The sequence below is a fragment of the Gymnoscopelus microlampas genome, assembly GCF_963454915.1.
Source record: "Gymnoscopelus microlampas genome assembly, chromosome: 16".
NCBI classification, from domain to species: domain Eukaryota; kingdom Metazoa; phylum Chordata; class Actinopteri; order Myctophiformes; family Myctophidae; genus Gymnoscopelus; species Gymnoscopelus microlampas.
Genome location: NC_139953.1, coordinates 35816222 through 35838026, shown reverse-complemented (window position 1 = coordinate 35838026; position 21805 = coordinate 35816222). Strand labels below are relative to the sequence as shown.

Genomic DNA, 21805 nt, shown 5'->3' with positions numbered 1-21805 from the left:
TTTAATGACTATAGAGATACTGTGTACCGATTTGCGTGATGTTTGGACAGAATCTGTAGGAGTACTGTCAAGAAATGCGTTTTGCACAAATCGGCCTCCTGGTGGCGCTATAACAGGCCCATGTGAGAAATTTGGGCCAGAGGTTCTGCTCTGGCATCCAGGGAGTGTGTGTGCACAGTTTCGCTGCGAGCAAGCCAACGGTGCCGGAGATTAGCTGTACACAGACAGATAGAATGACGGACACACGGACGGACAGGGGGTAAAACATACTCTCTCGCCATGTCTTTCGGCCTGGCGGAGACAATAACTCGACCTGTATTGTTAGAAGGGTGCATTCCAGATAATTTAAGGAGTGCTGCATACATCCGTAGGTATGTGCAGAAACCGGTTTATAATTTCATGGTACAGAAAGACAAGTACATGACGCGAATATGCGTGCAAAATGCACATGCAACGGCCATGTGAGCTACATTTCTTTAATTCTCTCTCTCTCTCTCTCTCTCTCTCTCTCTCTCTCTCTCTCATAAAACACATTTCTATCTACTCAGATAACGCCCAATACAAATTCATTAATATTAATATATAATAGTTTTGTTTTAAATTTTCTAGCCTTGACGACCATGCAGTCTTATGCAAACATTAAAATGTAATTTAGATAGCATTTTATTTAGACAGATGCATTGCGTCATTGTTGACCTGGCATCCTAAGTGTGTGTATAGTTTCAATGTACATAATTTATTCATTTTTTGATATTATCATAATGTTTAGACTGATATTAGGTTATTGATATGATAGATAGATGATAGATGATAGGTTAAAGTATATTCCTCACCCAACCTTCAAGTCAGGAGGCCACATGGGTTAATTTGTCCAAAAGCTCTGACTGGCTTCAGAGCTAAACCCTCAGAAATGTTCCTCGACCAAACTTCTCTCTTCCAGCTCCCAAACTTCTCCGGCCCCACTACTCAGTGGTTTATTAATTCCTGATCATGGTTTAGTTTAGGCTTCTCAAACACCACCAAACACTCTTTTTTAATACCTAAAATGGAACCCCCGGCCGCCTCACTTCCTGTACCTTTATAGCTGTTCCTGATACCTCACTTCCTGTGGAACTTTTGCTACATGTGGTGCTTTTTTCCCCCCAGCTCCCCCTATGAGTGAACCATGTCAACAGAAAATGAATCATAATGGCCATAATCACCTTCCACAAAACAAAAAAATGTTTTCCCCGTACACTACATTTAGGTGTTAAATATTCAACCATATTTTAACCAATATATTCCCCGGTTATCACCAAGTATGTTATGTTTCTTGTGTACCCTTTTCTTTCAATATTCATCATGTACCTGGACAGGAAATACATTATTTCACACATTTATGTGGCAGTGTCACATCTCGTCTCCCCTGTGTTTCACTTACTGCTGTTACTGCCATGACACCTGCATTTCCCCCCAGGATCAATGCACGTCTACCTTATGTCCTTGTAGCTTACTGTATGTTGAGCCCCTGGTAGGCTATAAAGCTGGCACGAACTGGCATGAACACACAATGTTCCCACGCAGCAGCCAATTCATTATATATAATAAAGAACAGGTTTAACTTGTCATGACCCAGTAGATAGGCTTTCTTACCACACCCAGCTGTGTGCATCCTGTACATTTAGCATTAGCAAACATAATTATAGTAGATTCAACAATGTTACTGTAGACAATAGACGATAATGCACTCTTCACTTTGCGGCTGTTTTTTGGAAACATGACATTTGACTTGCCCTCGTGCTATAGCCTTTCCCTTGAGTCACATGAAGAGCATATCATGCATGTCGTTTGCAAATGAAAAAGTATGATTCATGTGGCTGTCTGTCAGTCAGTCAGTCACTAGTTCTTAGAGACCTCTCCAGCACGGTAGTGGCCCACTCACAAACACAAGCCTTTTTTATCAACACCTGTGACAATAACAGCTTTGAGCGCCAAACGGCAAGCCCGGGAATGGAATTTAGTCCGGTAAATGGCCCACAAAGAGCCCTAATAAGCATCTGTTTGTGTACCTAGGAACAAAAAGAAGACTGCAGGCCAGACCTAATTTATTTGCTAAGCCAAGTGTGTTTACCGTACTGTAGACAGCAGCGTGTGTCAAGAGACACGCACGTCGCATCCGTGTTGACAGTCTCTTAAAAGAGACACAGGGTAATATATCTGTGTGGCCTATTTTAAAAAAAGCTATAAATACCCCCCCTATTGAATTTATCTAATTCCAGGAAAGAAGTGTACTTATGGAGTGAAATGCAAGTTCTACCATCCAGAGCGTACTAACCAATCACAGCTGTCTGTGGCAGATGAGCTGCGAGCGATGAGCAGGCCTGCAGCAGACAGAGCGAACTTCACCTCGACTAAAGTGCCGGGTCAGGGTGTCGACCCGGACGCGCGCATCAGCCCGGCACCCTACCATGACGTAGAGCGCACCGTTACTCATCCACACACGTACCTCTCGTCCAATCCCACTCCACCCCCGCTGGAGTGGGTAGGCTGTGCGTAGGCTGTTCCAGATTTTTTTTTTTACTTTGGGTTGGATACTGTACAGTAGATGAAGCACATGTTGTTTTGCCATTGTGTGTGTGTGTGTGTGCGTGTCACTTTTTCATTTGAGCTAAAAAGCATTATTTTGCACTTTGGCTATTCAAAAATAGCAGATATACCGATACACCGAGTGCCGCGCTATGAGCTTGTATACCTGCTATTTTTGAAAAATCGTGAAAATATGTGCAAATCTTTGAATATATATTGTTTTAAAGCGAACATTTTTAACTCAAATCTTTGCTTCTGCTTCTGGGGGTCCCTGGAACAAATTATTTTGAGATGGGGGTCGCCGGCCAAATACATATCATTTTGGGGGGTCCTTCAAATGAAAAAGTTTGAGAACCACTGACAGCAACATAGGTTTTTTCAAAAAACAGTTTGGATTTAGAAGACATTTTGTAGAATCGGGACCTCAGGTCTTCATGGGTTAAAGCATTATTGTCTCCGCCAGGCCGTAAGGCATGGCGAGAGAGTACATGTTTTGAGAGTGTATGTTTTGAGAGTATGTCTGTGGACAGCTAATCTCAGACACCGTTGGCTTGATCGCAGCGAAACTGTCCACACACTCCCTGGATGCCAATTCAGAACCTCTGCACCAAATATTTCACATGGGCCTGTTATAGCGCCACTAGGAGGCCGCTTTTTACAAAACACATTTTTTGACATGGTGAGGCCACAAATGCCACCCTTTCAACATTGCCCTATTATAGCGCCACCAGGAGGCCCATTTCTTTATAGTCTTTATATAGAGTTTATATCACTCCTACAAATGTTGTCCAAACATCACACAAATCAGTACAAATGATCTCTTTAGTTAAGTGATCAAGACGGATCCGTCCGATCCAGCCTGATTGGCGAATTCTGAACATTGCTGGCCCACACTAACCTACCAGACCTGGCGGAGACCTGTGCTCCGAGGAGCACTTTTTCTAGTTAATGTTCTTTTCTCATGTTTCATCAACATTGGCCATTTCTAGTGAGCCAACATGCATGATATCATTTTTTGTTTACTGTGTACTGTGAATTGTAAGTATTGTAGATTACTATACATCAAAGTACAGTAATGGTTGTGGTAGTAATGGTTTGGTTGTGGCAGAAAGTGTGTCAATTAAGCTAAAATCAGAACAAAGAACCACAGTGTATTCGGTTGAGCTATCGTTTCTTTCAGAGGTATTATACATAGCAAAATGTTGACTTTATTTTGTTACAGTATTTTACATTATTTCACATTACGGACACATTACACATGAAGAGTAGTGTGGTTCAAGGAGAGAGTGTGTCAGTCATTATTTCAATCAGGAGAAGGTTGCACACCGGTACTGCTGAGGTGCTGCTGACCTTGGCAAAATAGTCTAAAAGTGCAGCACACTCATAGCCACGATGCACGATAATTTATTGAATACCAACGTTTTGACCTGGAAAGGTCTTCCTTTTCTTCACTTTTAGTCATTATTTCAATACAATAATCAGCTACTTTATAAACTTGATCATAACTGTTTTATACTATGGTAAACTGAAAATCATGAGGAATTTGTAAAAAACTAAAAAACTACAATTGCATAAATGCAGATTATTTTTAAATTTACAAATACTGTGTATAAACTGTATGTTCCTGATGCTACTACAGGTGTCCCGATTTTAACCGTCTGAAATCTTACAACATGCATCTGTAAGATTGCTCTTAATTTTTTATTTATTTGTTTATTAGGCTTATCTTATTAAACCCTTTAAGACCGGGAACGCGTCTGTGTCATTTTAAGATTTATTTGGCTATTCAAAAATAGCATATCTACAAGCTCGTAGCGCGGCACCGAGTGCCGCGCTACGAGCTTGCAGATCTGCTATTTTTGAAAAATCGTGAACATTTAGCAAATCTTTGATTGCATATATTGTTTAAAGCAAACATTTTTTACTCAAATCTTTGCTTCTGGGGGTCCCTGGAACAACATATTTTGAGATGGGGGTCCGCGGCCAAATACATATCTTTTTAAGGGGTCCTTGACATGAAAAAAAGTTTGAGAACCACTGATATTATTATAGCAACATAAGTTTTTTTTTTAAAAAGAAAAAAAAAAGAAAAGTAGAATCCCCCAGAATCAAAGATTTGAGTTACAAATGTTTGCTAAAAAAAAAAAAAAAAAAAAAAATTATATATATATATATATATATATATATATATATATATATATATATATATATATATATATATATATATATATATATATATTCAAATATGTGCACACATTTTTGCACTATGAGCTTGTATATCTGCTGTTTTTGAATAGCAGAAATCAAAAAATGACACACAGATGCGCTCCTGGTCTGAACGGGTTAAAAGTGTTAAAAGTGTCAAATAACCTGTTCATTTTACTCTACAGGAGAAATATGCCTAGCCTGGTAAACCCTCCCTCTGGAAATCTCATTTGTAATTTATTTCAGGAGTGAGTCTGGCATGATCGTCCCTTTAGGCAATAGGCTCCATGCACAGCAGCCGGACATAACCTGTGCCGTCCCGCAAGGTTCAATCCTTGGTCCTCTGCTGTTCTGCATTTATATGTTCCCACTAGGCGAAATTATCCGCAAGTTTAATATATCTTTCCATTTCTATGCCGATGACACTCAAATTTACCTTTCCATAGACCCACTAGATCTAATCCCACTCACCTCACTCACCCCACTGTTCGACTGTCTCACTGCCATTCAATCCTGGATGTCAAACAATTTCCTGATGTTGAATAAAGACAAAACTGAGGTAATTGTGTTTGGCAAAAAAGACACAGAGACACTGTATCCCTGCTGCGAAGCCCAAGGTTTGCAATGCTCCAAGGAGGCCAAAAACCTTGGTGTCATATTTGACTCGAGTCTCAACTTTAATAAACATTTCTCCAAAATCACAAAATCTGCCATTTTCCAGCTAAGGAGCATCTCAAAAATCAGGTCATTCATTACATTTTCTGATGCACAAACTCTCATTCATGCCTTCGACTTCAACTAGTCCAAAATACTGCAGCTAGGGTGCTTACTAGAACCAGAAAATTTGACCATATCACCCCTGTTCTGGCCTCACTACACTGGCTACCTGTGGTTTTAAGAATTGATTTTAAAACATTATTGTTTGTTTTTAAATCACGAAACAGCCTTGCTCCAGCCTACATCTCTGACCTTTTGCCCCCTTACATCCCTTCCCGCAACCTTAGATCATCAGACCAGCTGTTGCTTGAGGAAAAATCATCTAATATGGTCACAGAAGGGGGTAGAGCATTTGCTGTTAGGGCTCCACTTTTATGGAATAATCTTCCTCTGGAAGTTAAACAATCTACCTCACTGGCCATTTTTAAAACTCGTCTAAAGACCCACTTTTTTAGAATGGCGTTTAACTAGAGCACTTTACCCATCTGAGGACTCCATTGTATGGCCTCTATTGTTTTCTGCTTTTTTTTGCTGTTGTATTTGTTAAACGAACTGTCTGTCTTGTTTTTCTGTTTTTTTGTTTTGCTTCTCCCCACACTGTCTGTTGTGGGTTGTGTTGTGAAGCACTTTGTAAACTTGTTTTTAAAAAGCGCTATACAAATAAAGATTATTATTATTATTATTATTATATTGGGAATGAATTGGGCCCCTTCCTTACTTCCTTCACAGGTGTTACCAATATAATACTAATTAAGGCTCCGTTCCATTTAGTGTAGCACAGTGGTTGTCTTATTTTCAAGGACCCCCATAACTCTCATAAGGGGCCATTTGGGAACCAAAATGGAGTGTTTCTAGTGAGCTAACATGCATGATATCAGCACCCTGACCAGAATGGAACAGAGCCTTCATTATTATTATTACTCTCCGCAGGAGAGTATTGTTTTCACTTTCTAAATATGACACACCAATTGGTCAAGCCTCACGTGACACGTGACAATACGGTGAAATACTGTATAAATACATGGCATCACTTTGACAGTGTCTGTGCCACTGTCAAAGTGAGGTAAGACAGGAACCATCACGAAATGGACACTTATATAGACAGGAGGGATATGACACTTACACAGACGGATAGGACACTTACAGTACACAGACAGGACGGATAGGACACTTATACAGACAGGACGGATAGGACACTTATACAGACAGGACGGATAGGACACTTATACAGACAGGACGGATAGATCACTTACACAGACAGGACGGATAGGACACTTACATAGACAGGAGGGATATGACACTTACACAGACAGGACGGATAGGACACTTACAGTATACAGACAGGACGGATAGGACACTTACAGTATACAGACAGGACGGATAGGACACTTATACAGACAGGAGGGATAGGACACTTACACAGACAGGAGGGATAGGACACTTACATAGACAGGACGGATAGGACACTTATACAGACAAGACGGATAGGACACTTATACAGACGGATAGGACACTTATACAGACAGGACGGATCGGACACTTATACAGACAGGATGGATAGGACAGTTAGAACATAAGAATTAGAACATTCCCAACATTCCCAACACAAGTCTGGTAAGAGTGAGGTAAGACAGGAACAATCACGAAATGGTTGAGAAATGGCGGATACTGTAACAATTGGATAGGACACTTACACAGACAGGACGGATAGGACACTTACATAGACAGGACGGATAGGACACTTATACAGACAGGAGGGATAGGACACTTATACAGACAGGACGGATAGGACACTTATACAGATAGAACATTCCCAACATTCCCAACATCGGAGAGTTGTGCTCCGAGGAGCACTTTTTCTAGTTATCATTGGTAACACCTGTGAAGGAAGTAAGAAGAGACCCAATTTCTTTCCAATATGGCTGCTGTGCATAGAGCCTATTTGGCTGTGGGCTGGAGTTGGGCGGGAGTAATACCGTACCGCACCAATGATCCTCCCAGCTGTCTTCACCACCCGGTTCAGCCGATGTTTCTCTTCTGCCTTGCAGCTGCCGAACCAGGAGGTGAAGCTGTGAGTCAGGATAGACTCAACGGTGCCCCTATAGAAGGTGGTGAGGAGAGGAGTAGGAAGGCCTGCCTTTTGAGCGGTGCAACCGCTCCTATAAGTGGGTTTAGGACCCATCCGTGGTGAAAGTTTTTCTTTCCGTCGTGAAAATTTGTCTTTCGCTGTGACGCCATGCTGTGGAAAACAGGCCCATTGGCTAAGCTTTGCAGGGCGTGCTGTGATTGGCTAGCGAGACACATGATGAAATTAATAACTATCACCGCTCACTTCACACTGGGTGTGATTTTTTAAGCCTCCGGAGGGGGTATAGCCTCTGCTGGGCCTTCTTGACGATGGCCGTGGTGTTAGTAGTGGAGGTCAGTAGTGGAGGTCTGCCAGATGAAGATGATGTGGACAATGGTGCGGTACTGCAATTGGAGAAAGTTCCTCAAAGCTACGCCTCACCTTCTGTCAATACAGAATGAGTTCACTCAACCCATTTGCCTTGCCTGTGATCACATTTCACGGGACAATGGTTACAGTGTTGTACATAATCTGTATGACTGGTACTTTTCATACTGACATTGTCAGATGTGTTGCAAGATACTGTTCTGTTGGTTTACAGCTTTGTTTTTAGACTATTGTTTTTTAAAGTATATTATTATGATGATGATGATGATGATGATGATGATGATGATCATTAATATTACTACAGCAGATTGTAGGCTACTGGTTATAATGTTGATGTACTTGATGACAGACCCAAGCATCAGGCAGACTAGATTCTAGTCACTAGAGTGTATTAGTGTGTATACCTACTACTATTTATATAGATAGACATACCCTTAAATTGGCTGGGGCACTTGTTCAATGACATTTTGATTATGCCTGTACATCTTGGTACACTAGCGTCTCAAAGATCCTTAAAAAGAAGCTACAGACCTTGCAAAATACATTTGTTAGGTTGATCCTTAAAGGTGCTGTAAATGACTTTTTTGTTAGTTTGTTGAAAGTTAAAGCTCTGTATTCTGAGAGTAATCATTCCTATGGAGTGTGTTTTCAGTAACAGTGATATCCTGTCTCTCCAGCCCTTTAACAAACAGAAAATATATTTTCAGGTGAGTTGCCAATTTTATCCAATCAGGAGAGTGTACCAGTTTTTCAGTTTTGCATTTCTATTTTTCCAGTTCCGATTTTGTCTGCTATTTTTTTTCATCACTTGCAATTTCTCTTATAATCCACTTATTCCCTCTTGTTTTAGTTTCATTTATTTATTCGCATAGCGATTTAGTTAAATATTTATTTGATAACCATACATTCGCAATTTCAAATTGTATCCATTAAGCCTGGAACAGAAGAAAACATGCAACTTATGCATAGTGGCACTGTGATCAAACCAACTCGTTCTTACTCCTAAGCTTTGAGTTATTTTTATTGCATATGTATATCACTTTGTCTACGTTAAATATTCAAGCCTGTCTTATGTTTATTCTCTCCTTGTTCTTTTCTCTCTCTCTCTTGCTCTCCACTCACACTCTCACTGTTAAACTGTCTCTGTACTTTTGATCAGAGTCATGTATACAGTGTTATTGGTGGTATTTATTTATTTTGTTTATTATTTTGGTGTCAGCATGTATTGGCACTGGAAATATTGTGTTCTTTAATTTAATGTATTTATTCATTCGCACAATAAAAACTGTACATAAGGTAACAATTTTTAAAAGACACAGAAATACAGTAAGTGCAAGTGAGAAAGGACACCCATATACTGTAGGGCTTAGACAAGGTTCTCACCTAAAATAAAATAAAAACAAGTAGTAAGTTGAACTTAGTAATCAAACATTAGACACAAGGGGGCACGCAGGCGTACTGGCGTAGCTGTCCAGGTTCATACCACATATAGGCTATTGTGTGTGTGTGTGTGTGTGTGTGTGTGTGTGTGTGTGTGTGTGTGTGTGTGTGTGTGTGTGTGTGTGTGTGTGTGTGTGGGAGGGGGGGGGGGGGGGGGGATTACATTTCTGTTTGGCTTTTAGGCTTCATAAACAAAAGTTGCACAGGGAAGATAAGACAAACTAGAAAAAGTGCTCCTCGGAGCACAGGTCTCCACCAGGTCAGGTAGGTTATTGTGGGCCAGCAATGTTCAGAATTTGCCAATCAGGCTGGAATATAAAACATCGGATGGAACAATCTTGATCACTTGACTATAGAGATAATGTGTACTGATTTGCATGATGTTTGGACAAAATTTGTAGGAGTAATATAAAAAAGAAAAATCGGCCTCCTGGTGGCGCTATAATAGGGCAATATTAAAAGGGTAGCACTTGTTCTTCAACGTAGTGCGAATGTGCGTGCAAAGTTCCACCGCAATCGGACGCTGCGTTCATGATTTGAGGCGTTTTGTCAATCAAAACTGACCAATCCTGCAAACTTTGGAAGCCAACCTTAGCCAATCAGGATGGAATATGGAAAATCGGACCAATCCGTGTTGATCACATGACTATGGAGATACTGTGTACTGATTTGCGTGTTGTTTGGATAAATTGGATACAATCTGTAGGATTAATCTCCAAAAATGTGTTTTACAAAAGTTGGCCTCCTGGTGGCGCTGTAAAAAGAAAATGTGAAAAATGCAGGGCAGATGTTGATGTGGTATGATTTACATTGGTCAAACCAAACGCAACTTAAAGATACATATAGCCAAACAAGGCAGCCATAAGGAATGGTAACGTGGAGTACGCCATAGCAAGGCATTACAGTGAGAGCCACGCTCAAATTTGTGGGCATTGAAAAGGTCACACTGCCACCCAGTGGTGGTGACCACAAAACACTTTTACTGCAAAGAGAAACATACTGGATCTTCACGTTTAACTCAATGGAGCTCAATGGAGCCACATGGCTTGAATGAAAGCCTCGATCTAAGTTCCTTTCTGTAAATCATTTGATTCTAATTTGTCACACAATGGTCTAATTATCATGCATGCAATATGGGGCATTGCCCGACACTTGACATAGGCTGTAGCCTACTCAGACTTGCTTGGCCTACTCCAGAACTTCATTGACTTGTGTGCACTTGGGGCACTTATTTGAATAGTAGGCAATGAGAGAAGGGGCGGGGGGATTCTAAACCCCCTTTTTTGCAATCTTCATTTTTTTTAAAATAAATGTACTTATTGTCTCCGCCAGGCCGAAAGGCATGGCGAGAGAGTATGTTTTACCCCCTGTCCGTCCGTCTGTCTGTCCGTGTATCTGTCTGTGTACAGCTAATCTCCGGCACCGTTGACTTGCTCGCAGCGAAACTGTGCACACACACTCCCTGGATGCCAGAGCAGAACCTCTGGCCCAAATTCTTTACATGGGCCTGTTATAGCGCCACCAGGAGGCCAATTTGTGCAAAACACATTTCTTGACAGTACTCCTACAGATTTTGTCCAAACATCACGCAAATCGGTACACAGTATCTCTATAGTCATTAAACGAAACGGGTTTTTCAGATTTTTCATATTCCATCCTGATTGACTAAAATTGCCTTCCAAAGTTTGCAGGAGTGCTCCGTTTTGAACAAAATAACTCCAATCATGAAAACAGCATGCAATTTCCGTGAAATTTTGCACGCACATTCCCACTACGTCAAGGAAGAAATGCTACTTGCAAATGTTAAAATCAGCCTCATGGTGGCGCTATAACAGGCCAATTTGTGTTTTTGCCTTTAACTGTACCGATCTGTGTAAAACTTTGTATGCACACTCTCTAGAGGCCAAGGAAAAACCTTTGCCCTGCATTTTTCACGCCTTTTATAGCGCCACCAGGAGGCCGACTTATGTAAAACACATTTTTTGATTGTAAGCATTCAGATTTTAACCAAATTTCACGCAAATCGGTACACATGATCTCTATAATCATGTGATCAAGTCGGATCTGTTAGATTTTTCATATTCCATCCTGATTGACTAAAATTGACATCTAAAGTTTGCAGGAGTGGCCCGTTTTGAACAAAATGCCGCAAATCATGAACGCATCGTCCGATTGCAGTGAAACTTTGCTCGCACATTTGCACTACGTTGAGGAACAAATGCCACCATTTTAACATTGGCCTGTTGTAGCGCCACCAGGAGGCAGATTTTTGCAACACTTTTCTTTTTTAGCGGTGCCAACCGCTCTATATCTGACTTTGTCTGTGTGTCCGTGTGTCCGTGTGTCCGTGTATCTGTCCGGGTGTGTGTCTGTCCAATAAACAAATATTGATGACAACCAGGGCCGCTTCTCCCTACACGCACACTACGCAGGTTGCGTGGGGCCCCGCCTACCCGCCGATCAAAGGAGCCCCCTCTCCGCCCCCTCCCTTCAGCAGAAAATAACGTGCATTACTGCGTTCACATCAGCGCAGGCTGCGCAGCGCTGCTTGTCACCCTAAAACCGAAATAAAGTAACAAAAAAAGTAACTTTATCCGCGGGAAACCCGAAAAAAACACATGCACGCGCGCGCAGTGTCCCGTATCCTGCATAGAGCCCCTGTGGAGTCTAAAGCGGCACTGATGATAACATCAATACGGGGCTCATCAAAGGCACCGCTTCCTTCACACAGGGTGTGATTTTTATATTACCCCAACACATTTTGTCCAAACATCATGCAAATCGGTACATATTATCTCTGTAGTCAAGTGATCAAGATGGTTCCGTCCGATTTTTCCTATTCCATCCTGATTGGCAAATTCCGAACATTGCTGGCCCACAACAACTTACCTGACCTGGCGGAGACCTATGCTCCGAGGAGCACTTTTTCTAGTTGTTACTGAAGTGATATTTGATTTAGTCCAACCACTAGGGGCTGCTAGGCTACCACCTGAAGCTATAACTATAAGATAGTAGTAGGCAGATCTAAAAAGTACTGAGACTTGACATGTGTGTGAGCTGTTTCTACTGTACTAGTCAAGAATAAAGTGATATTGAAAAAAAAAAAAAACAGTTTCTTCATTGATGTAAAGAAACATTACAGCTACGTCTTGTAATATAAGTAATATTACTGCTACTGCTATTACTACTAGTAATTATTATAGAAGTAGTAGAATTAGGGCCTTGGCGAAGTTGGCAATATATCAATGTTATGAGAATATTATATGAGACTGTGATCTGGGATATTGTGACATGGCATTGTCTAATTCGCTCAAGCCCTATTTTATAAATACTAAAATGTTGTCATTCAATTATCTTATTTAATTATTTAATCATACTACATTATAGTATAAAACTCTGAGTGCAATAATACCATACACATGATATGTCATAAAATGGCTGCTGGAAAGTAGCTTGGTGACAGCACAATGTACAATTGTGTGTACAATTTCCTGTTGCTGTCATACGCTGGTGGTATTCACAGCATTTGTCATCTAGAGGAATTCATATTCTGTTGATACAAACCTCCTGGTGTTCTCTGAAAGAAGAAACCTGGTGTTATCTGGAAGTAGAAAAAGTTGAAAGATTAACAAACTCAGTCCTACGTTATGACACAGTGAATTGCAAATAGCTAATACTTCAGTGCTTTTAGTCACAAAAGCCCAGCTTTAATGTAATGATCTTAAATCACTCTCATTGAAAATAATGTATTTAAATCTCCCACTTTTCCCTCTCGAGCAATGCAAGGGTCACGTGACCGGCGCTGTTTATGCCCCATCATTGGTGGAACTCTCTATTACAAGGATTTGGCCCAGTCAAAGCTGAAGCATTTAGAGAGTAACTTCTCAAATATGAGACCATCCTCACTGGCCAGGTGTTTCTCAGGATATCTGAGCACACGCCATCTCAATACTGTCAGGTAAATCCCTACCAGAGAAGTAATTGCATGTAAGATATTGCAAAAGATGTTGGGAATTTTACTGGATGTCAGCAAACCTGCAGAAACAATTTAGCAAGTGATGAGACAAAAGATTAGCAGAACGAATTGGAATTGAAGCGGATAGATGATGTGGAGTTCTCTCTTCTGACTGTATACATTTTTTTTTATCCCTACCAGAAATTCTATTGTAGGTTTACTTTAGAGCTGGAGATATGGGGAGGCCTCCGTTACTGAAAAAACACCTCAATATGGAGTTAAAACGTATTTTTTTTTTTACAAATACATCACTTCAAATACATCACAAATACATCACTTTGTGACATTTCCGATTTGGATATTTCCTTATAGTGCATGGTGCAAACTTACATTGTCAATGGTGTGGTTGGTAAAAGCCGGTTAATATTGGTCTCTGATGGTTCATGTGAACCATTGTTTCCTTTATGTGTACATGGGATATGCTTCATTCAGCCAGCTAGGCCATGGCAATGACGGTGTATTGAAATTGCCTTTCAAATGTATTACAAATCAGAACTAGAAGACGTGCTCCTCGGAGCACAGGTCTCCGCCAGGTCTGGTAGGTTAGTGTAGGCCAGAAATGTTCGGAATTCGCCAATCAGGCTTGAATGTGAAAAATCGGACGGATTTGTCTTGATCATTTGACTAAAGAGATAATATGTAGGCTACCGATTTGCGTGATGTTTGGACAACATTTGTAGGAGTAATATAAAAAAATGTTTTGCAAAAATCGGCTTCCTGGTGGCGCTATAATAGGGCAATGTTGAAAGAGTGGCATTTGTTAATCAACGTAGTGCAAATGTGCGTGCAAATCCGTAATCGGACGCTGGGTTCATGATTTGCAACATTTTGTTCAAAACGGGCCACTCCTGAAAACTTTAGATGTCAATCTTAGCCAATCAGGAAGGAATATGAAAAATCAAACAGATCCGTCTTGATCATATGACAGATCACGTGTACCGATTTGGCCTCTAGGGAGTGCGCATACAACATTTTACACAGATCGGTGCAGTTATAGGTAAAAACTCGAATCGACCTGATATAGTGCCACCATGAGGCTGATTTGTAAATTCAAGTGGCATTTCTTACTCGGACTAGTGAGAATGTGCATGCAAAATTTCACAGAAATTGCATGCTGTGTTTATGATGATTTGAGGCATTTTGTTCAAAATGGAGCACTCCTGCAAACTTTGGAAGCCATTCTTAGCCAATCAGGATGAATATGAACACACACGGATGGAATCATGGATGGAATATGGGCACACACGGACGGACGGACGGACAGGGTGCAAGACATAGTCTCAGCCATTCCTTTCGGCCTGGCGGAGACAATAAACTCAAAAAGCAATTATTTTGTATGGCATCTAAGTCAGTATTGTCAGTGGTGTATGTGAGGGTATGTGTGTAGAATAAGGTGTGGGGTGTTGTAAGATGTAAAACGAGAAAAAGTGCTCCTCATCATGGCGCAGGTCTGCGCCAGGTCAGGTAGGTTATTGTGGGCCAGCAATTTTCGGAATTCGCCAATCAAGATGGAATATGAAAAATTTGACGGATGGCTGCGATCAAGCCAACGGTGCCGGAGCTGTCCACAGACAGAAGGACACGCAGAAGGTCGGAGAGAGACGGAGAGGGTTCAAAGCTAAGTAAACAGGATGAGGGCTTTTATCCCCTCCGAGCATCTTGCTCAGGTGTGCCTCATTTCCCTGACGAGCGTCCAACACTTTGGTTATCCACTTAGGAAAGAGAATACACCCACATACATTGGACAGGAGCCACAAGGAGACATCACAATGGTGTTGTTGATAATGATAATAATAATATAGTACTTTTCTAAGTGCTTTCAGAATAAATATACTTATATAAAATACAATAAAGAAGAAAGAATAATAGAATAATATGAACAACTATATGTATGTACACATTATGATTATTATATACTGTAATATATCGTGGATTATGAAGCCAAAAAGGGGGGCAGGGGTTATTGTCTTCGTTTCTGTTGTTCAGTTTTTCTTTTCTTAGACTTACATCTGTTTTCTTTGTCATGTATGTGGAAAGGGTAGGCAGAGTAAGCATAATAGCTTCAGCCTATACCTTTTTTGGTCCTAACTATGTAATATAAAGTATTATCGTTGTTGTTCTTATGCACAGTGTATTGTATTGTTTACATGGTTGCACTGATGAAAAAAATTACTTATTTTCTATCAATTACACACCCTTATGAAGCCTTGAATTCATGAAGATTGTTTTGTTTTTATTGAATTCCTAAGCCAATCATTTTATCTCCGGTAGGAGACTCAAAGAGTCTCCATTGAGTATCCTACTGGAGACTCCGCCGGTCATCGGCTTAGTCACAATAAGTCATTTTTTGGGTGAACTATTCCTTTAAAGCAGATTCTTTAATGCTTCTTTTTGTCCTACATGTCACTGCTTTATGTAATTATTTTATTTCAAAACAAATTGTTGATCACTCTCATATCTACTCTTTTCTCACTTGCCAATCTATTTGCCTATGCATGTTGCCATGAGCAAATACTGGACAAAACAAAACAAACGAGTTATGCCAGTTGGACCAGTGCTTTTTCTGCCAGTCTTTCTTGGGTAGGGACAGAAAGAGCATGATCACCTTGAACACACACAAGAATTGCAGGATAATCCATTACAAAGGTGAGCCATATCATTATGTATATTACTTTTTTTTTTCATCTTTATGATAACTGATCTATCCTATGATATAGAATGTAACCATTCTGTGTGCCACTTGCCTTTGACTAAGGGTTAGGTAGTTTTGGATAGTGGCGAATGGAGAGTCAGGTCTGAACAAACATTTGGTAAGGATCTATTATAAAAAAGGCTTAAAGTTAAATAAAGTAAAACATAAACTAAATAATAAATATATAAATAAATAAATAAACGTGACTTGTATCATATTCTCTCTCTCTCTCTCTCACACACACACACACACACACACACACACACACACACACACACACACACACACACACACACACACACACACACACACACACACACACACACACACACACACACACACACACACACACACACACAACCAACTCTAGGCTCTATATTACTAGGCCCCCTCCTGTTTTTGCTCTAAACTAAATATCTTAGCCGAAAATAGCCGATCTAGAAGTGCACAACGTGCCACGTTGTGAGCTTGTTGTTGAGCTAATAAAAACGTTATTACGGGGCCAGAGCTCAGCTCTGGACCTGTTTTGTTATTGGCAGTATTCTGTCACTTCTTCTTCTTCTTCTGCCACTTTTCGCAGTTCTGGCTGAACCGTGCAGTCGCTTTTTACGAAACTCGGCCATATGGTAGATGGTCATGAAAAACGATCAAGAAATAATTCTCACAATCTTTCGTCCAAAGGTGGCGCTATAGCACTCAATTGAAAATGGCAACTTTGAACAGGTACAACTCATGGTCTGACTTTTGACCTCTGACCTTTAGATCGCCCACCATTTTGAATTATATGAAAAACAGCCATTGGCTCATAACTTCTGCATTTTTTCACTTATGGAAAATCCGCCGCTTTTGTTTTGTCGGCAAAGGTCCTAAGTTCATGTGTAAAATGTTTTGTGCAGATTACTCAAAAATCCCAGGATTCCATAGATTTTAACTATTGCAGTTTTATGAAAATTATTCATCTGCCCCTAACACATACATGCAAGACTCACATTTCTTTGAAACGTTGCAGTAATGTAGAGAGTCATTCCAAATATCACTGAAACCAATCTCACTCCAATTGGCCAAAGGGGGGCGCTATAGCAATTTTTTGAAAATGCAAACTTTAAACAGGCATAAGTCATGCCTCGTTTGGCCGAAAGTCGTGAAACTTGCTTACACTTGTGCCTTGACTCATGAGGAACACATCTATCGCTTTGACCAGTAAGCTCCGCCCTTAGATTGTCCGCAATTTTGAGCAGTTTGAAAAACACTTAAACCCAGGATTTTTCAGCTATTTGCGTGAAACTGTATCATCTGTGTGATCTCCTTTTTCACAGTTACTTGTCTGTTGGGCCAATGGCGTCTCCCTTAAATGAATGCCTCACTATCTCTAGGTCGCCAGTTCAAGCCTCACTTGATGCAGACTTAATTTAAGTTGAATTGCAAACAACATGACTGTATCAATGCATACATGTGCAAATGGTAAAGATAACCTAAAATGCTTATTTGAGAGTACGTTTTTTCAACGTATGACATACTTCATTCTGAAAATAGCTGATCTACAATCTCACAACTTTTCATGGTTTGTGAGCTTATAGATCGGCTACTTTCACTAGTTTTGGTTCTGAGGAGATGTACAATTTCTTCATTGGTAAATGGTTTGTGAACGAGTGATCTTAGTGTTAGTGAAACAGGGGCTTGGTTCATGAAAGAAGGCAAGAGTTTATGATCTTCAACAGACAATATCAGCCTGGACAAAGCTATAGCACTATAGGTAGTGTTGCAGCCTATTAGTCTGAAGGTTGAGAGTTCGAATCCTGTTAATGGCAGTAGGTTGAGATGTCCAATCAAACCATTATGTTTCCATCTCTCTCTCTCATCAATCTATTGTTTCCATGTCACTCTCTCTCTCTTCAATCTATTCCGTTTCCATGTCTCTCTCTCTCTCTATTCACTGGCCCCGTATTATCGCTGCTTGCAGCTATATTTTGTTTTATGTTCGCTTTATAAAGCGACTTTGAGTATTATCATTATAATCATTATAGGGTTCAAGTGGTTAAGGGCGGATTCAGACTGGGTCCGATTGATTCGAACCGTTCCCGAGTAAGATTGGCCTCTCTCAGCTGGCCAGTATTCACATTGTCCAAAATTCTTCCGTACTCGAGTACACGTCATGCAACAGTAATGGTAAATATGTGCCTCATGGGGGCGCTGTTGACTATGGGGCTTTGGAAGATAGAGAACGTCATTCACAGAAGAAGAGTCACTTGTCAAGAGTTTAAAGTGAATAATAAAGTTTGACTGTGTTCCTGACGTTGTCTTGAGTTAATAACAGAACAACAATACTCAACCAAAGCAGTGTGTGCATTGGTCTTTGAAACCTCAAAATGTAACGTTGTCTCTCGCGTCTCTGTTATTATCAATATGATAGTCACGTCACTGATGCATCCTTGGTATTTTACTTCACAGACTAATCCTTGGTATATTTATCCTTATATATACATTCGCCACACATGTGTTTTTTTGTTTATTATTTTTCACGGCTCGCGCTACTCAAACACTAGCGGGATTATTTTTCCTTGTCAACATTCAAGTAGAACTATGAGAAGGTATAACCCAGCTAAAATAATGCGTCAAAAATATATAAATGATATATGATTAGCAGTCCACTTCCTTCTCTTGTTACGGATGGATTCACACTGCCGCGTTCCTTTCCCGAGTCCGCAGCAATCGGATCCGAGACTACCTCCCCAGGTGGTTTCGGGTACGGTACGGTGATGCGTTACGGGGAATGGTACGCTACGTTCACACTACCACAACATCTGCCATGTGGTCCGGGGTGCGCACCCGGGACCATAGTCTGAATCCGCCCTAAGATTCTATCTATTATCTCTGCCAGGCCAGACGACCAAATGGTTTGTTATGTTTTCACCACTGAATCTAATCTCTGGCACTAACTTATTATTTTTTTTACTATACAGGAGAAAGATGCCGGGTTTAAGCAAGAAGTCACGTCTTGAGATGTTAATGGCTTTAGGAGTGATGTGCACAATGGGAGTAATTTTCTTTTACTTTGAGAAGGCATCTCATTTATGCACATCTGAAATGCGAAAAATCAGTGACACTCTGCCATTGGAGAACCACAGAAAGCCGATTGTCATTGTGTGGATCCCACCACAAGGTATAAAGTTTGATTTCAGGGACTGTGTGACCTATTATAACATAGATAGCTGTGAGCTGACATATGACCGATCTCTATACAATGAAGCAGATGCCATCATTTTTTTCCATAGAGACATTCATCCGAACTTGGAAAACTTGCCAAAAGCCCCACGTCCTCATTTCCAAAAATGGATTTGGTATCATGTAGAGTCACCGACTCATACAGAAAAAACTCCAGGTCTGGAAAATCTGTTCAATCTGACACTGAGCTACAGACGAGATGCTGACATCACAGCAAGGTATGAGCTTATAACAAAGAAAACTGTGACAGATGATGATTTTGTCTTGCCAAAGAAAGATAAGGTGGTGTGTTGGATTGTGTCCAACAGAGTTACAGCCGGTGTAGCTGCCAGGGTACGATACTTTAAAGAATTCAGTAAGTACATCAATGTCCATGTCTATGGTGGGGCTTACTCAGGACGACTAAGCTATGAGGACTTTTTCCCAACTTTGGCAAGATGCAAGTTTTATCTTGCATTTGAAAACTCCATCCACAGAGACTACATCACAGAAAAGGTGAACGGACCTTTGTCAGTGGGAACAGTGCCAGTCGTTCTGGGCCCACCAAGAGAGAATTACGAAGAGTTCATCCCACCTGGCTCTTTCATTCATATCAATGACTTCCCAGATGCCAGATCCCTGGCAGAGTATTTGCTTCAGTTGGACAAGGATGATATGAAGTACATGCAGTACTTCACGTGGAGAAAGTTCCTCAAAGCTACACCTCATCTTCTGACAATACAGAATGAGTTCACTCAACCCATTTGTCTTGCCTGTGATCACATGTCACGGGACAAGGGTTACAGTGTTGTACATAATCTGTATGACTGGTACTTTTCATACTGACACAATTGTCTGCTGAACTGACGTGACATTCAGTAAATCAGGAGTTAAACAAATGTTTTAAACAAAAATTTGATTAAATGTCTTGTATTGTGTGTTTACAGTATATTGTACCGCTGTCTTTAGGACCCTCTCAAAAACGAGATGCTGCATCTCAATAAATAATTTCAATCAAATGCATAATTCTAGTTTATAGGAATTAGGAATTATGACAAGCTGACCAAGATACTATGGCAGTGATGTTGATGTACAGCCTCAGTGGCCAATGGGGCATCTACATATTTATGTATGTGAGTTTGACCATCAGATGCTGCTCAAGTGTTTCCATTCAGAGGAGAAAACCCCCACAAAGATAATTTATCAGCTTCAATTTCATAGTGTCCCAGGTCCAGTTTCACTTGTATATCCTGTATCCTGTATGAGTTCTCTCCCCTGACTGGATAGAATTGGTATCCCAAATTGAAAATGTATTTTCTGTTTACGAAAAAGGCGGAGAGACTATCCCTATACTGAAATAAATATGCTATAGCAATGATTACCGGAATAATGGAATATAGAGCTATTTAGCACTGATTATTTTAAATAAATAAATGTGTTTGAATTGTCAGTCTGTTCTTCTCTTAAAGTTCATTTTAACATGCAAGGCCACAACAAACTTATTATGGAATACTGTAATCAAGTAATTCTTTATTGTATTGACTGATCTACGTCAAACTGTGAATATCAGCAGCCATAGGACAGCATGGAAGGAAGACTTTTATAACAGTCAAAGGCCGCGTTTCCCAAACGAATTTCAGCTCATAAGTAGCCTAGAACCTCGTAGGAGCCGATGGTGTCTCCACCATCGTCGTAGGTTCCGCTACGTCTGTGCTAAAACTACATTCGTGAGACAGCATGCACGTAAAGACCTCCTGGACGAAGCTTACGTAAAGCCTACGTAAACTACGTAGTGCTGTCCTACTATAGTTTAAACGCCCTTTGCATACATATATATATATATATATATAGATTTTTGTATATATACAAAAATAAAGCTGGACCTTTATCTAAATTACCTTTATATTTATTGGACACTTACATTTTTTTAGGTACATTCTGTAATGTATTAAAATGCATTTTAAGGTGACATTTCAATGATTTTAAATGAACACAGGCATCTTCGTTAGTAGCAGCTGTGTGTTCAAAACATTTCAGAGGATAGAGGGGGCGTCCCCCATCATGATTGACAGCTTTTAGCACCAATGGGGGGAATTTACTTTAGGAAAGTTTAGGAATATATCTCTATCTCTATATCGATATCGATATCGATAGATATAGATATAGATATAGATATAGATATATATATATACATATATACATATAACTGCTGCGCTGGTTCTACTGTATGTGGAGCCCCCACAGTCAAATTAGCCAGAAGTCGCGTGCAATAGACCTGGCTATCGGGCAGGTTTATTGGCATGACTGATAACACGTCGGACTGGTGAGTGGGAGCTTCGGGTTCGATCCCAGAATGTCCCGTTTCCAAAGTCTACTATGCATAAAATCTTTTGAAAATAGCAGATCTACAAGCTTGTGACGCGTTGTGAGCTTGTAGATCTGCTATTTTCAAAAGATGTTTTAACCATTCATAAACATGGCGAGCGCAACAGCTGTCACTTCGTGAGAGGAACTG

At 40.4% G+C, this 21805-nt stretch overlaps 1 protein-coding gene across 1 annotated transcript; it reads left to right on the top strand.

Moving 5' to 3' along the window:
• The first annotated feature begins 15966 nt into the window (after positions 1-15966).
• Positions 15967-20687, top strand: LOC311063509 (4-galactosyl-N-acetylglucosaminide 3-alpha-L-fucosyltransferase 9-like). Its single transcript, XM_084082989.1, has 2 exons — positions 15967-16043; positions 19050-20687. Exon 2 carries the CDS (start codon positions 19057-19059, stop codon positions 20134-20136), a length of 1080 nt encoding a protein of 359 aa, XP_083939115.1. The 5' UTR covers positions 15967-16043; positions 19050-19056; the 3' UTR covers positions 20137-20687.
• The last annotated feature ends 1118 nt before the right edge of the window (positions 20688-21805 follow it).

Bases quoted from the DNA above. Each gene is read 5' to 3' on its own strand.
- LOC311063509 (XM_084082989.1), top strand. From the start codon at position 19,057: ATGCCGGGTTTAAGCAAGAAGTCACGTCTTGAGATGTTAATGGCTTTA.